Source organism: Mycteria americana, chromosome 1 (assembly GCF_035582795.1).
Source record: "Mycteria americana isolate JAX WOST 10 ecotype Jacksonville Zoo and Gardens chromosome 1, USCA_MyAme_1.0, whole genome shotgun sequence".
Taxonomy (NCBI): Eukaryota; Metazoa; Chordata; class Aves; order Ciconiiformes; family Ciconiidae; genus Mycteria; species Mycteria americana.
This window is the reverse complement of record NC_134365.1, coordinates 218,829,251-218,845,293: the sequence shown is the minus strand read 5'-3', so window position 1 is coordinate 218,845,293 and position 16,043 is coordinate 218,829,251. Positions and strand designations below refer to the sequence as shown.

At 38.1% G+C, this 16,043-nt stretch overlaps 1 protein-coding gene across 2 annotated transcripts in view; it reads right to left on the bottom strand.

Moving 5' to 3' along the window:
• The window catches only part of RSF1 (remodeling and spacing factor 1), a 65,060-nt gene that overhangs the window by 19,707 nt on the left and 29,310 nt on the right, over positions 1–16,043 (bottom strand). For both annotated transcript variants that reach the window (XM_075491230.1, XM_075491231.1), the window contains 5 exons: positions 15,354–15,511; positions 10,290–12,010; positions 7,573–7,770; positions 6,360–6,464; positions 4,642–4,721 (listed from right to left, as the gene is read on the bottom strand). In XM_075491230.1, the coding sequence (XP_075347345.1) occupies positions 4,642–4,721; positions 6,360–6,464; positions 7,573–7,770; positions 10,290–12,010; positions 15,354–15,511 (2,262 nt within the window). The remainder of the gene's footprint in view (positions 1–4,641; positions 4,722–6,359; positions 6,465–7,572; positions 7,771–10,289; positions 12,011–15,353; positions 15,512–16,043) is intronic.

Genomic DNA, 16,043 nt, shown 5'->3' with positions numbered 1-16,043 from the left:
GGGTGTAGAAAGCAATTAAAAACCAACTGAAAAATAATAATGTTGTGATCAAGGTTATGCTGTCAGATCCATAACTACCACCAACCTTGGAGGCGCTGAAAGATAAAATGGGAATTAAAATCACACTGAACTGGAAAAATTATGTAAAGACGGGATGCAATCCAAAATGGACAAGTGCCAGATTTTAGACCTGGGCAGGAACAATCAAGTCTAGAAACACCAGGGAACAAATAACTGCCTACGTAGCAATTCTTTGCTGACGAGAACAGCCTGAACAGAGACCAACAGAGTCAAGCTGCTGAGGAGACAACTATGATGACAGATAGATGTGTGAACAGGAGAACAGCCTGCAGGGCAACTGAAGGAAGCCTGCCATAGCAGTCAGCCCTGTTCACACCTAGCTGGAGTACTTGGTGCCATCTGGGCACCATACTTCGAGAAAGATGTGATCCAGCTGAGGAGTTCAGAGCTAGCCAGTAGGAGTTACTGGAAGGCAGTAGACATGCCCTGTTGAGAAAGGCTGAAAAAAATAGGATAGGCTAGTCTAGAGAACACTAGACTGAAGATGGGAGAGAGAATAGTACTCAAATACAGGAAAGAATCTTATAAGGAGAGGTAGGCTGTCCTCCTTGTCCACAGTACATTACAGGATTAAATCAAAGTAAGTAAAATTCAGTTTAGACTTAGCTTGCCTCAACACTAGCATCCTGTATCATCTGAATTGCCCTGGGCACAACTCTGGCTCCTGGCCTCTACTTGCAGCTCCTGAAGGACACAAGTCTCCCATAGGTCTTGTCGTATCTGTCAGTCCCAACTAGAGATGTCTCGGATATCCTGGCACCTTGCAAACAGCACAGGGTGCTGATCTTCAGGGTACGGAAGTGAGCTTTCAAAAAAGCAGTCTGTCAGGAAGAATAGCCAGGTGCTGCAACAGACCAAGGTGGGTAACCAAACTGCCATCACCACAGGATCCCTACTAGCCTTTTTCTAGGAAAACAAGGGATAATTTAAACAAATGAAGGTATAAGAGAAAGTTGGTGGCATTTACTGGGCTCTGCAAGGACTCTAAAAGCAAGCCACATCTCTACAGATTTTGAAATTATTTTGAATAACCGTATTTTAGACCATACATGCCAAAGAACAATCCTGCGTTTGGACAAGGTACGAACTAGACATTTGCCAGCAGACCTCCAACTTTCACGATCCAGTGAAGCATCACTACAGTTGAAATGAAATCATGCAAGAGCCAATGCTAACCTCTTCTGGGTTTCCAAGCTAAAGAGTCTCAATCAACCAGAATCAGACTTCTGAAGTTACAGTGAGCAGCTGTATGAACATGTATCACATTACACTTGAGTTGCAACAGGATGCATCATGTACACAAGTTATGTACACAAGCGAAGTCACCTGTACACAAACACCTGAGATGCATATTAAATACGTTTACTTCGTATGTGCATTATTTTTTGCAGAGGCACCTCCATCTAAAAATTTAATTTCCAGTATTTTCAGTAATTTATACAGAATCTAAGTAAATTTCAAAAGTCTTCTGACTAGCCTTCTGCACTATACGTTTTTATTCAAATAACCTCCTGGAGAACTCTTTAATGAAAGAATCTAGCATAGTATTTTTTCTTAAATAACATGAACAAGCACGGTTCCTGAAAGAGTAAACATTGATTTTAGGTTGTTTTACAGCCTAAAAGACCATGAACTTTGACAACTCTGTATCATTATATCTAAATGGAAATTTCTGGCTGCGTATAAAAGTAATTGGATTTGTCTCCCAATTTCAGTTCTCCAAACCAATAGATCAAAAGAAATCTTCATCCATCTGAGCACCATGAGATTGGTTGGATGAGGAAGAATTTTGTCATACACTGTGTAAAATCACTATGCTCTTGAAAATGAATTAAAATAGCATCTTAAGGCAAGGAATACAACTCCTAGAATGAGAAAGGAACTTGGAAAGTAAACATTTTAGTATTCAGCAAGTGTCTTCAATAGTTTCCTCCACTTCTCATTTCTTGTGATGCAAAACATCAAGAGACAGGAGAGATGAGAAAAATTCAGCTGTTTTTAAACATGATCAGCGAAGCTTTCGAGATCTGCTTTTCTTCTCCCTGGCTTGAGTACACATGGCTTAAGAAATTAGCAAATGAAACAAGCCAATCCTGCTGAGGTAAAGGTCTTAAAAAGAAATGTGAAATGAAGTATCTAACACATTCCTTATTAGTATGTAGTACGCAGAAGCTCAACACTTTAACCAATGGTTTAAACATTTGAACCAACAGGTCTCCAATGGTAGGTGCAGATAAGCACTGACTAGTTATAAACTCTTCCTAGACAAATCCAGAAAATATTTTCTCTCACGTAAGCAGCTGCAGAAGTTGCTAAAGGGAAGTCATGAAAGTGTGCATGAAAGGAAGTACTCCACCTGATTTGTCCTGGGAGAAGTAGAGAAGTTGTCCCCAGAGGGATTTTCTATCACGAATGTCTGAGAGTCTCTAACATGAACTAAAAGGGGCATCCATAAAAGCCTTAATGTCTGGTCCCTCTAGCTGGTGGTAGGACATGATTACAGAAGTTAGCACATACGTGAGCAACCTGAAATTCAGCCAGGTTGTTGCAGCAGCATCTTCAATTCATGAACAGAAAAAAAAAAAAAGGTATGACTTTGATCTATGTATTTGTAAGTCAATGTGAAACCTAAAGTTCTCATTAAAAAAGATCTGTGACATAACGCTTTGGGGATGCGTGAGAATATAGCTGAGCAGCAGAATCAATTTCAGTCAGATTCCTGAAAGCTAGAGAATAATTGAAAGAGCACGACAGAATCACTACTTCAAAAAGCACAATAACAACACTGGTTCAAAGAATCTATTAAGTGTGTGTGCCCACGATGAGACAGTTGGTTTTATTCTCTTGGCCAGAAAGCCAGACAACACGTACTGTGATTTTACAGAAACATTACATGAAAGTATTTCTGTGCCCCAAACAACCGACCTGCTTTAACTTTTACACTGAGCTGTAATAAGGACTATAATTTCTTCTAGCACTGTAATTCTTCAGCCTTTTTACCTTACAATTTGCTAAAATATACCACCATTAAGTTGAAAGACTTCAATATTCAACTATTGTACCATGAAATCTTTTATAACCCGAGCTCAATTCTCTCTTTAAGAGACTGTAAAAAAAATTTTAAAATAATAATTAAAAAAAAAAACAGTCTTATGATACACAATAGAAAACATTAGGTTCATTTGGTATGAGGATCAGATTGCAGAACGGTTGTTAAACATCTGTTTCAGACACTGAAAACGTGCTAGAATATTAATTGTATGCTCTCCTGTAACTGTTAAAAGATTGTATTTTTATGCAACACTAGTGATTTCAAGAAAGCAAGACAGACTGGAAAAAGCTTCCATTCCATGTAATGTTTGCCAGCCGAATATTTACCAAAGTAGGTCCAAAAATACTGTTCACTAGTAATGAGTCTTCCCACCATAAAGCAGAGCAGCAGACACAGTTCCTTTGTGTCCCATACTCCTGCACAGATGGAGGCTGTGTGTAAGCTGAGCTCACTCATAAAAATAGCTAATAGTTTCGTTCCCAAAGCTACAGATTCACTAGAATTGGCAAGCCAAGGATAATTTTACTACAGCGTGATCTAGATCCACCCTGAGCAGAAGTAGTGATGTTAGGAACAGTTGGTACCTGATCTGTCACTATCACTGTTGCTCCTGCAACAGCAATAACAAACAGGAGATTTAAAGGAAGCTGAAAATGGACACGGATTGTGCTCTGCTCTTCCCAGCACCAAATCACTATATCCCATGTGATATTACAGTACCTGCTACAAATATAAGCCTGCTCAATTATTTTCTTTAAAAGGGTGTCACCTTCTGGTGAAATTTGCCTTTTAAGATACAATTGATACAAAGTTTTGTTTAATAATGCATACAGATGCTATTAAATTTTGCAAAGTACTCAATATATGTCCTAAAAAGTATAAATTATGCAGACCGTGTTTCGTGTCCCTCATGTTCAGGTCTGAAAACTGCAGACAGGATGTTCCAAATATTAAGGGTGTTGTTCATAAATTAGCCTTCAGTAATGGCAGGGGTCGATACAAAATTTCATTCAAAGTTGTAATTCAGCTGACCCACTGCACTACAGCAATTGTAAAGTCTTGTAAATTTGGCAAAGTTTAACAGAATCCAAGGCAAGAAGACTCAAACACCACGCTAATCTGGACGACCTTTGTAACAAAGTCAGGACTTAACCTTGCTTGCAGCAGGAACTCTACACACGGCTGACTATTACTAACGCATACAGCTGAACCAGCGCCGAAAACCATTTATCTACTGGTATAGGAAAGCAAAATTTGTGTTCAGACACCTTAACCAAAGTTTAATACAAATGCATTTGCTTATCTTTTCCAATTACTGGACTTTTTCTCCCTTCTTGCAAGCTCTGCCAGCACTGCGCCACCAATAATCAGTGGGAAGTCAAAACTGGTCTTACCAATTCCCAGTCTCATCGCTACTTTCCTCCCCAGCCCCGTTATGTTAATGCTTGTTCAGTTATTACTACCTCTCTGCACAGCAGCTTGCTGTGAACACAACCAAACAGTAGTACCTGCGTTCTGCACGCTCCTTCTTTTTTAAGACGACATCCAGATCTTGTAATTGTTCTTCCAGTTTCTCACAGAGTAATTTCTAAAGGAATGAAACACAGTATTAGTTTATTTCATAACCAACCATTTTTATGTTGAACTCATGTTCAGACACTTCATTCGCTATTTCTGTATTTGTCTGGGAGAAGGGCGAGTGCCTTGCTACACTGGACGCTCCTCTTCGATGAACAAGGCTTTACAACAAAGACTGTCTTCCTAAAACACGCGTGCTTCACCATGAACTGCTACAGAGATGCATCCTCCCAGTAACTGGCTTTACTGTAGGAAGCTATGTGCCTAAAGCAAGTATTAAAGATGTTTAGAATAAACGTACTTCTAAATTAGGACCACATCTTTGTTGGTATTTACAACTTTGCCTCAGAGAAACCTGAGGATTTCATAGACATACGTAATATACATACAGAAAGCTGAGTGTGTAAACACACAGTGATACCTGTTTGTGCCTTATCTTAATCGTTGGAGAACACATGAGTCTGTGGACACCGCAATAAAAAATAGAGGTACGCTTTAGGATCATTTTCTTACCAAATGTTCCATGTCTTAGAACACCACTTAATACTCAAGGATGTAAAAATGACCTTTTATGGACAAATTGTGCCTTATTCCATGTTAATGCCCGCATCGTACTGTTTCCAAGGATGATCTTCAGGCATTTACATATCTGTCATTTTTCATATTAAAAATTACTAAACAGCAACAGAGCAACAAGATGTTCTAACTACAAGCTGCAATCCCAAATTGTATAACGAAAACATATTGAAGATCATCACTACTTAAAACTATTCCTCAGAAGACAAGTAAAAATCAATGCTCAGTACAGCCGTACCATGTCATGTCCGGTGTGGCTAGCTTTTTGCAGGGCAACAGCCCTTTTGGCAAAGAAATTTTCTAAAGGCAAGGAAGGGGTTTGGGATCAGGCAGATTATTCTGAAAACGTGCATAAATGGTTCCCCATGAATTTAACAAGAACAGCATCACACACTCCCTGGCTTATCCTCCCAAGCACTGTCCCTGCAAATCTTGCTATTTTATATGTACATTAAATGAAATTGGACATGTGCACTATGGGTTTTTTTTTCCTGGCAGAAGCAGCTTCTAACCTTCAAAAAAGTGTTCATACTTGTCTATAACTTGACAAGGACAACGCTGGCTTTCCCAGCAGAGGCAAACTATACCATGAGAGTCGTTCGAAATAGCAGGTTTCTGTAACCACCTTCTGAGCAAACGTCTCTGAAGAAGGAACACCACTTCAGAAACAGCTGCTTGCTTTGGCCAATGATCCATCCCTGGCTGCCTACTGCTTCCCCCCTCCAGGATGATAACATGATGCGTCTTTGGGGAAAAATGAAGACATTATATTTTCAACACTATGTTAGTCTTGAGGTAATTTAACCAAAGATGGGAGAAGACCAGTGTGGTTGGAGATTCCCATGTACATGTCAGTCATTCATCACTAGCAGAATAAAGAAAGGGAAAGGAAAAGCACCTCACAAAACTCAATTTTACTAATGGGCGAGAGGGAAGATCAGCATCCCTACAATCCATCACAGTCTATTTTTTAACAGAAAAACGATAAAAGAACTTGTTAAACCCTCAACAAATCTCCGCAACTGCAAGCAAAGCTGAAAAGGAGAACAGTGACGTCAAATAGGAACCATACATGCTGGCAAGGCGGGCAGAACCACTCTCCGTCAGGGATTATCATCAAAGGAGGGCGAAGGCAGGCTGTGTGGTATCCACTGTCACACGAGTCACACAACAAAATCTGTAGAAACAAAACAAATCATGAGTATCTTTTGGCATTTGCAACATGTAATGAGCTCCAGAACTATTTCACCAGCCAACACAGAAGCGCTCTATAAATACTTTGGACTGTGCCAAAACAAAAAAAAAAATTCTGTATCACTAGATGTTTCCGGGGCCAGGGGTGGTTTTTATGGGGAATTTTATGTATTAGAGTCTTCTATTTTCACACCAGATTTCCTATGTGTTCTCAGGGACTTAGTACTGCATAGACTGTGTGCCCATATTGTGGAATCTGGTAATGCTTTCCAGATCCCGGACTAAGTGGAAAACTGCATCTGGACAAGATGTGGTGTGAGCTGCTTTCCCTGTACACTCATGTCCACATGAAGTGGCCACTTCCTCAATCAGGATGATTTTATGTCCAGGACGGTAAAGACAAAGCCTTGCAGACTCTGAGAGGTACACAGAACAAGGCAACTTAAATTAGAGTTCATACTTAGCTGGGTAAAGCTTGAGATATCCCTTTCCATTAATACTAAATTTCAAATGTCTCAACTGTGCTAGGTTATCTGTCACACGGCTGAGAGTATGCTTATTTTGTGGATTCATAGCAGGACTGCACATTATGATTTCCCAGCTAAACAGAAGTCATGATGATATCTACTGCTCATGAACCAGAACCATAAACATTAGAAACAGTGAAAGCTCGCTGTGCTCCTTCTGTACAGGATCTTGCTGTACCCAGTCCTCAGGGTGACATGAAGCTGTATGCAACAGGGAAGACTGTGGAGCTGTGACCATGTCACAAGACACTGGAGTGCATACATTGCACTGCTGTTTGTTTGGGTTTTTTTTAATGTTGTCTCTTCTGTATTCATTGAGATTGCAGGCACAACCTCAAAGCCTCACCCAGATTAATTCTCAATGGGCTGAACTGTGTTATACCTCATAAAAGATGACATTTCAGAGGTGGTAAACAGAAGAAATAACTTCCTTCCCTCATTATTAAAGGTAAACTCATCTACTGCTACGTACAGCCAACTCAAAGGACGATGTGCCTTCGGATACCACCGAAGCCAATCCACAAATCTGACAACAGCCAACAGAAGCTTTCCCCAAAAGCCTACCAGCTCAGGGTGATTGGGAAGGCCGCACTTCTTGCATGGCTCATCATCATCAGCAGGTGCAGCTTCTTCTTCCTCCTCTTCTTCCTCTTCCTCCTCCTCCTCAGAGTTTTTTTCACTCTCCGAGTCCTCACTTTCTTCATTACTTGAGTATTTCCACCTGCCACGTGTTCGCGTACCCGTCCACCGAACTTTGCTTCTCTATGAGACACACCATTTCAAAGAGAAAACACAAAGGAAGCTTACAGAGTTTCTTCCCAGATCTTAAAAAAATATTTGTCTCTACAGTGAAGTGATTAATTTCAATCAGAACAGTTGCAGTAAATTTACAACAGAGCATTTCAGTGAATAGATTGTCTTTCAAAGAGCCTTAAAATGCAACAGGATAATAAAGGGAGAAAAATTCATATCTACCTCCAGAAAGAAATTTTCAAATAAGATTTAATAGTAGGAAGACAAATTTGTCACTCAGCCCCTTTTTTTCTATTTGAACAAGGTAAACTTGCTTGTGAACACAGTAAATTCTACATTTAAACTTTCTGACTTTTTGATGATAGCTTTCCTCAATCTAAAGAGATTCTCCCCCCCCATACAGTTTATGTCTTTTATTTCACTTTAGGAAAAATGTTTGCACTCTAACAAGTATATTAACTTAAGTGTTTCTGGTGCTTTCCTCCAGGATGGGCATACTTTTCTGAAACAAAATCACTGCACCTTTTACATGCATAACTTATACCAAAGTCTTCTTTCACATTTATGTTTTTCCATTATTTTTCTTAAGTGAAAACTGATTCAGTTGATGCTTCTTTTTTGCTAATCAAAGGGGCATCTACCCCTTTGTACAATATCTACCTTAGTAAAGCAACCATATGTTTTACCATGCATTTACTTGGACTTCCCACCTTTTTACGTTAAACAGTGGAAAATGACCTCTCATTCTCTAGATGTGTTAAGCTTTACTAGTTATTTGTTTAAAATATATTTTGGATTAAAACCACAATTCAATTAAAATTCAGAATATCATTTTGTATTAGTTAAGACTACTTTCTGCAACTGGGATATTTTATATTGAAAGCAACACACCAAACAGAAAAACCTTTTCTTCCCATTATCTGATTTGTTTCTCATAGACATCATTCTCTCACAACTGTTTTCCCCCACCAGATATTGAAAAAGGAAAATAACTTTTCTAGCTTTTCCAACTCAAAACATTTTTCAATTTTGACTAAACTACTCATTGACCTGAACGAGCTGAATAAACTAAAATATACAAAATATTCTATTTATCCTGCAGGACGGACTTGTCCCAAAGCAGTATTTGTCATATTGGTAAAATTTTGTTTCAGGTTCTTAACATTACTTTTCAGCTCTTTACTGATTTTACTGGTCACTAAACTTTAGTAGCAAGTGTACTTTAAATCCATGACAGTGTCAGTTTAAGCTTAGGCTTCATCATATGTCATCAACATTTCAATCCTATTTTTAAAAGGCCCTTCTTTAAAACAAATACAAAATATCCTATTAAAGATTTGGGTATTTTTCATCTTGATAAAGTGACAGAAGCTTACTAGTTTCAAACTTCTTCCTCTACCACATTTATTTTAAAATCTCTCTAGAAAAGTAAATATTTTTAGATATCTGTATCTTTCAAAAAAAGAGATCAAGTTAAAACTCCTATAGCAGCAGCACTTGAAAATTAAATCTACTTGTAGGACTGACAATCACTACGATTTTCATTTTTTTTAAATGAAAACTTTAAAATTCATTTTCAAAGTGAAAATTTTACATTTTCTTTATGTATATGACAGGATTTTTCAGTATAAATATTATCATTCATTGTAAAATCAACTATTCATTTTATGAAGGTTATTCAATATAGCAGTATGTGAAAGAAAACTTCCTAAATAAGTGAATGTCTTGGTAGAACTACAAAAATCAGTATGGAAATGTGTAGCAGTGGAAATATTAACGGGATTTCAAGTTGATATAAAAAGAGTACACTTAAAAATACAGACTCTTTGTTCCTTGTTTCTCTTTTCTACTCCATGCCCAGAAAAAAAAGGGAAGATAAATTAATAAAAGGTGTTTATGATTACATCGACTTAGAAGCACACTATACATAGGTATGTTTAACTTTTTGTGTTATATGTACCTGAGATACTTTTAAGATCTGTGCTGCATATGCAAAAATTTATAATGAAAAAAAGATATCTCCACCCAAAGTAAAATGTATATCCCATGTATGAGAAAAGCTAAATTATATCATGAACTCACCACAACAATAACTTTAGCTTCACCTAGAAACAGAAGTCATAATATTGTTATTCTTCACCATTTGTTGGTTCCTTTTTGGCTTACGATCATCCTGACCAACCAGACACCAAGTATCCATCTAGTAAATCCACAGGAGCTAGAAGTCTCCATTCAGCCACTCAGCCAGACTGACTCAGGTCTGATCATTTCATTTCTTAGAAGAATTCACTCTGGTTGACTTGGTCTACTTAGTTTAGGTTAAATGACAGATTTTATAAACTGGTAAGTCAACACTCTCTTAGGGAGTGTTTTTAGATTTGTCGAGTCCACTAACTGGATTGCAAAGCCAGTTCCTTGCAAAAGCTGACCAAAGGAACAAAATCCTTAATATTCCTATGTAAGCGTATATTCTCCTTATAGATAAGACTGTGGGTATTCTTTATTCCCGGGTAATAAAACTGTATTACCTTGTTAACCTTAGAATTTGACTCCTTCTCTTGTTTTTTTGCATCTTCTTTTCGTTCCGGTTTTTGTGCTGCTGCAGGTTTCTCCTCTTCCTCTTCAGGTCGTTTTTTGTCAGGTTTCTGATCCCGAGTCTCCACAACTTTTGGAGTAGGCTTGGATATTCTTGGAGATCGCCTTAATGTGCGGCCAATGCTGACCTCTTCTGGCGGTGTTTCTGTCTTTCTCTTCCGACTGGAGATCCTGATTGTTAATTTAATTCCTTCTTTCTGTCTTTCAGAAGTTATTTCTTTATTATCTGTTGCACAGCTTTCTTCTTCAGAAACCAGCTTATATTTAAATTTGCTTTTAGGTAGTGGAGATTCCTTTTTACTCTCTGGGGAGTCCTCTAGATTAGAAGCTTGGGCATCATCTAACCTATCTGGCTCTGTCTTGGCAGCTTCCGCCTCTTCCTCTTGTTTTTCAGGGCTGGATTTTTCTTCTCCTTTGCTCTCCTCAGGTAGAGCCATTTTACTATCAGGGCCCTCCTTTTCCAAAACAGGCTTCTCTAAAGTCACGGGAGAAGTAGATGCAGGGGGTATCTCAGCAGCTTTTGGAGAGTCTGGTTTCTCCTCAGACTCGCCTTTACTTTTCAAAGTCTCTTCATCGGACAGTGCAAGCTTGGGCAGTTCTGTAGGAGCAGATGCATTTGTGGACTTCTCCGGCTTCTCTAAACATTCTTTGGGCGGCGGCAGCCTGTCCTTTTTGATTTTCATGGCTAGTTTCTCTTCAGTTGTTTTGGCACAGTCTTCAGAGTTTGACGACTCTTCCACTACCATTTCAGTAGTTGTGCTGTCGAGGGACTCTTTTTCCACAGGACTAGATTCCTCCTTTAAAGGCACTTTCTGATTAGAAACCTCAGAGACCACAGCCCCTATCTCTTTCACCACAGTTACTGCATTTTTCTCAACCTCACACGCTTTTATAATTTTACTAACAGAGTCTGATACCTTTTCCCCACTTTTTCCGTGTCTCTCTTTTAAGGAGCTGCTGTCTTCCTTTGCGCTAGCAGAGTGTTCTGACTTATTATTTTGTATGACGCTTGGGGTTATTTTTTCACAGCTAACCTCTCCATTTACTAGCACTTTCCCATCAGGACATAAAGCAGTAATTGTAGGGACTCTCTTAAAAGCTTCTTCTTCTGGTTTCCCTTCTTCCTTCAAGACATCCTTTGTTGGAGTAACACATTTACATAGTGGCCCCTTTATCGGACTGTCATAGTCATCCGTCAGCTTGATCTCTCGCTTTTTAAGCGGTATTTTTGCCTGCTGGTCATTTTTAAGTTTCTCACTTTCTTCCACAGATTTCTCCACAATTTCTTGGGGAGTTTTGACATTAACACAAAATTCTAACCTCTCCGGCTCATGAACTGCCATTTTGTCCGTACAACTTTTTACTTCTTTTAACTCTTTTGGTTCTATTTTGTTTTCCTTCACCTCTACTTTAACAGGCTTGACATTTTCTTTAAAGGAGTCACTTTCTTCTTTGACAGTTTGCTTTTCGTCATTATATTCCAAAGGTTTCTCTAATTTTACTATTACTGGCAATTTTACAATTTCTTTTTCTTCCACTTTCTCCATTTTCAGCATATTTTCGTCTTCTTTGACCACTGGAAGAGGAAGGCTTTCCAATTCCATTGACTGTTCCTCCACCTCCTCTTTTTCTTCTTTGATTTTTAATTGATTTTCTGTTGACAGAGAAAAACCACCATGAAACAACCAGGGGATGTACAGGATTACAAAGAGCATCCATCAAAACAAAGGCATATCTGAAAAACCCAACAACCCAAAGTCCCCCGCAAATAAATCTTCCCTCATGGAACTATTAGGAATCTGGCTTGTCTAACACTGTCATTAAACGAGTGAGTTGCCCATTTTTAGCTACAGAATCACAGTTCAGTTTAATTATATACCATGATAAAGCTAAATTTCAGAAGCTACCAGCAGAATTCTAGACTTATCCTTCTTTATACAGACATCTCAGCCCCTCCTTCAATAGTACCACAATACTTTCAGAGAATACATAAAACCTACATAGTAAGCACACAAAGCATCAACTTGAAGTCTCACTTGAGTTTCTGAATTATTTCACAAACCAGAACATGGTGTAAGATTCCATGGTCTTCAAGTGAAATTCCACAGAGAAATCAGTCCCCTGTTTGTACACGTTTTTATTTCAAGAAATACTTAACTGTTGTATTTCAACAGTTCAGAGAAAAGAGAAGGCATTCAACATTACAGCTTATGGCAAAATTCACCTAGATTCTCTGGACAATGACTACATTTCCTATGTACTATCAAAACACAAGTAACAGACAATATTCTACATTCACTTCATCTGCCATTTCCAAAACAAGCACACTGAGTAGTAGCATATGCCAGAAAAACCTGCAGAGCTTAAAGAATTAGGTTATGCCTACTTTGCTACGTCATTTCTAGATCGTTAGGGCTTAAAGTACAGATCCAGCATTCGGAAGAAACCATACATCTATTTTGTTACTATGTACTTAAGCCTAGTATTTATCATTACCGCAGCCTCTTAATACCTTAGGGTTTTTTTATTTTACCATACTTTTTGAGTCAGCCAGGGATAGAACTAATTAGAAAAAAGCAAAAATAGCACTATGTATACCACAACAGCATCTTCTACCATCTGGAAGATGTTATTGCAAGTGTGCCCTAACTCCAAACAAAAGGATGATTTTTTTCTTCTGCCTCACCCCTCTCCCTCCACACCAATTCTTTTCCAAGAGGAGAGCTTCCCAAAGAGGTTGGAAATACACAGGGGAAAGTGCATGACAGCTAACTTACTTACATTAAAGAAAATAAGCATTTTAGAAAAGAAAAGAGTGGTGAGGAAGAATTCATAGATTTTGTAATATTTTCAAATACAAAGCATGTATCCAAATTAGTCTCAGCAATTAGTACAGCAGTGAGAGATGCATCTCTAAGGCACTGGAAGCGATAACATTTTGAAGACTCAAGGCTGTTTTTTTTTTCCCCTTCACAGAAGTGGTCCCCACTCTGAGCCCTTGTAACATAAAAGCCACCTCTTTAAAGACATTTGTCTGTAACAGTGAGAATGAGATATTTTTCCTGTGCCCGAATTCTTCCATCCTCCCTTCACTTCTTTCTGTCTAAACTCTGTCCAACCATTTCCTCCCGTCACCTACTCCTTTCTCCCAAACTTCTAACATCAAGGATCACCAAAATCCCCCAAACTTCTCTATACTGAAAATCAACAGTTGTTCTAGTTTAACTCCCTGAACTGCTCATAAAGCATTTCATGTATACAAAATGACTCAGCTGATGCACAAGTTGTCTTAACATTAGTTGAGTCAATCAATCAGGCTAGTAAAAAACACGTAAGCATTGGTTCAGTTTACCTTATTTTTGTACGAACTAATTTAATGCTATTTGGGAAGTAGCCAAAGCAAACAGGTATCAGTTCTTCCCATCTGTTTTCGCTGTATCTTAGAAGGGCTTTGAGTGCAGTCCTTGGATTCATAGGAAGAATTACTAAAGCTTCTCAGCTGAAAGGCTCTAAGTAGTGCTCTGTGAATGACTGCGCTTAAATCACTGCACATGTAAATAATTTCACTATTCATTACATACATGGAACTAGTGCCTAGGAGAGATTTCGCATCAATACACAGCCTAATGCAAATACTGACCCAGGTGAGCGTGCCGTAGGATCTGGGGACTTATCTCCAGTGGGGACATTTATTAAAATGTTTTCAAATGGCTCCTCCTGAATTCAATGTAAAGCAAAATCGTATCTGAAGTAGAGATCTCGATTAGATGATTTAAGCTGGCTTGACCAATTTTTAGTGAGACAAAGGCAAGATCAGTACTTGGAGTTAACTCTGCAGCGTCAGTAACTAGGCAGGTTATGGTGTCGCTTCTACGCACAGTTAGATATTGGAAATGCCTTAGACTGAAAGACAATTCTGCTGGTGTTCATCACAATTCACTGCAATTTCTACAGTAGCCTTTTAATGCTTCCACAACAACTCAAATTTTATCTAAATGTTTTCTTTATTTCTTCTGTTCTACACTGTTTGTTGCAAAGAATGAGAATAAAATAGCAAGTCTTTCTCTTTGATACTTGGCTAATTCCATATATCACATTAACGTAAAGAGATTTGGAGAAACCTGTACTAACACAGTGGAATCCTTACATCTTGTTTCTGATTGTGAAAATCTTTTCCTGTATCTTAACAAAATGATAATACCAGGTAGTAACCGGGGTAAAAATACTTGGGATAACAAGCTTTTAGCTTTTCATAACCAAAAAAGATCAGATTCTTGTAACACAAAGTACTTCACGCTAACCAATACTGATACATAGTAAAACCAATGCACAAACCAACACGGCAGGTAAGTTGTTAGATATGTGCAATGACATGATAATAAGGAAGGAAAAAAGGTTCTTTGTTAATAAGAACAGTGGAGGCAGCCAAGGACCGCTTCACTTCTAAAATACTTTAGTATTTTAAATTATTTTAACTTAAGCTGATGTCTTCTTGAAAAATCATGTAGATTATGACACATTTGAGGAAGCAACCTACAGTTTTTGATTCAAACTCAAAAGCAAAAAATAAACAACACACCCAATACTGTATTGATTTCAATCATGGCATTGCACAAACAGATTTTTTTTTCTTTTTAAAATTTTAATGTTGCTAGAACAGGAAAAGTTTGGCAACAGTTCAATGCTCCACAAAAACATACAACGACGAGTATTTACAGTATTATACAAAAAGTACAGCAAAAATAAAATTACTTAGAAAACAATTTATACACAGCTCTCTTCTTATAAATAAACTCTTGAGCCTAAATATGCACTAAAAAACCTCCAATAATATTTATAATTTCAACGTATTCGATATTTACCTGATTTACTTTGAACAGAAACATTTTTCTGGTTTGTTTTAAGTCCTAATCTAACACAGTAACTTTTCAGGAAGTTGAAAATTCTAATATTGCCACAGCACAACATTTAAAATTTGAGAAAAGAAGGCAGAAAACCTTGTGTAGATGCTTCTTCACCCTTTTTGGTGTCTTCGTCTTCTATGCTTGGGCTTTCACGTGATGAATTCTCCTGCTGAGAATTGTTGTTTTTCAGCAGGGCAGGATCAATTTGTGCTTTCAAGAGCTCAAGGGTCTCGGCAAGCTCATTGCGGTTTCTAGATGACAGAAGAAAAAACATAGTGTCTGATAAGCCACTTGCTCACTCACCCCAAAGGGATTCATAAAAAATAAACAAACACCATCTGCTTAAATGAATGCTGCCCTGAAAACCTTCAGAGAAGCATAGTGAAACGCCTGTCCCACCAGAGTGGCTGCAACTTCGCAGTCAGAAACCTTCCAATTTATCCATACCAAAATAAAATCACTTTTTGGAAGGACCTTATCTATCTCAACTCAAGTCCTGTTGGGTCTGGATCCAAGCTGCTACTATTATTCTTTTATTTATTATCCTCTTACCAATCCTCACTGATTTTTCTTTGCAATTTCTTTTTTCTCTCAGCAGAGAGGAAGTTGTAGGTTTCTGCTCCTGCACCAAAAGAGCAACCACATCATTCAAGTGCAATTTTCAAAAGTAATTTAGATACTTTTTGCAAGTACCCATCCTAAGCACAGGTAGCAAACAATACAAAGTTGTCTAGAAAATTCCAGCTACTTGAGATTTGATAGCAAGAAAATGTTCCTGCATCT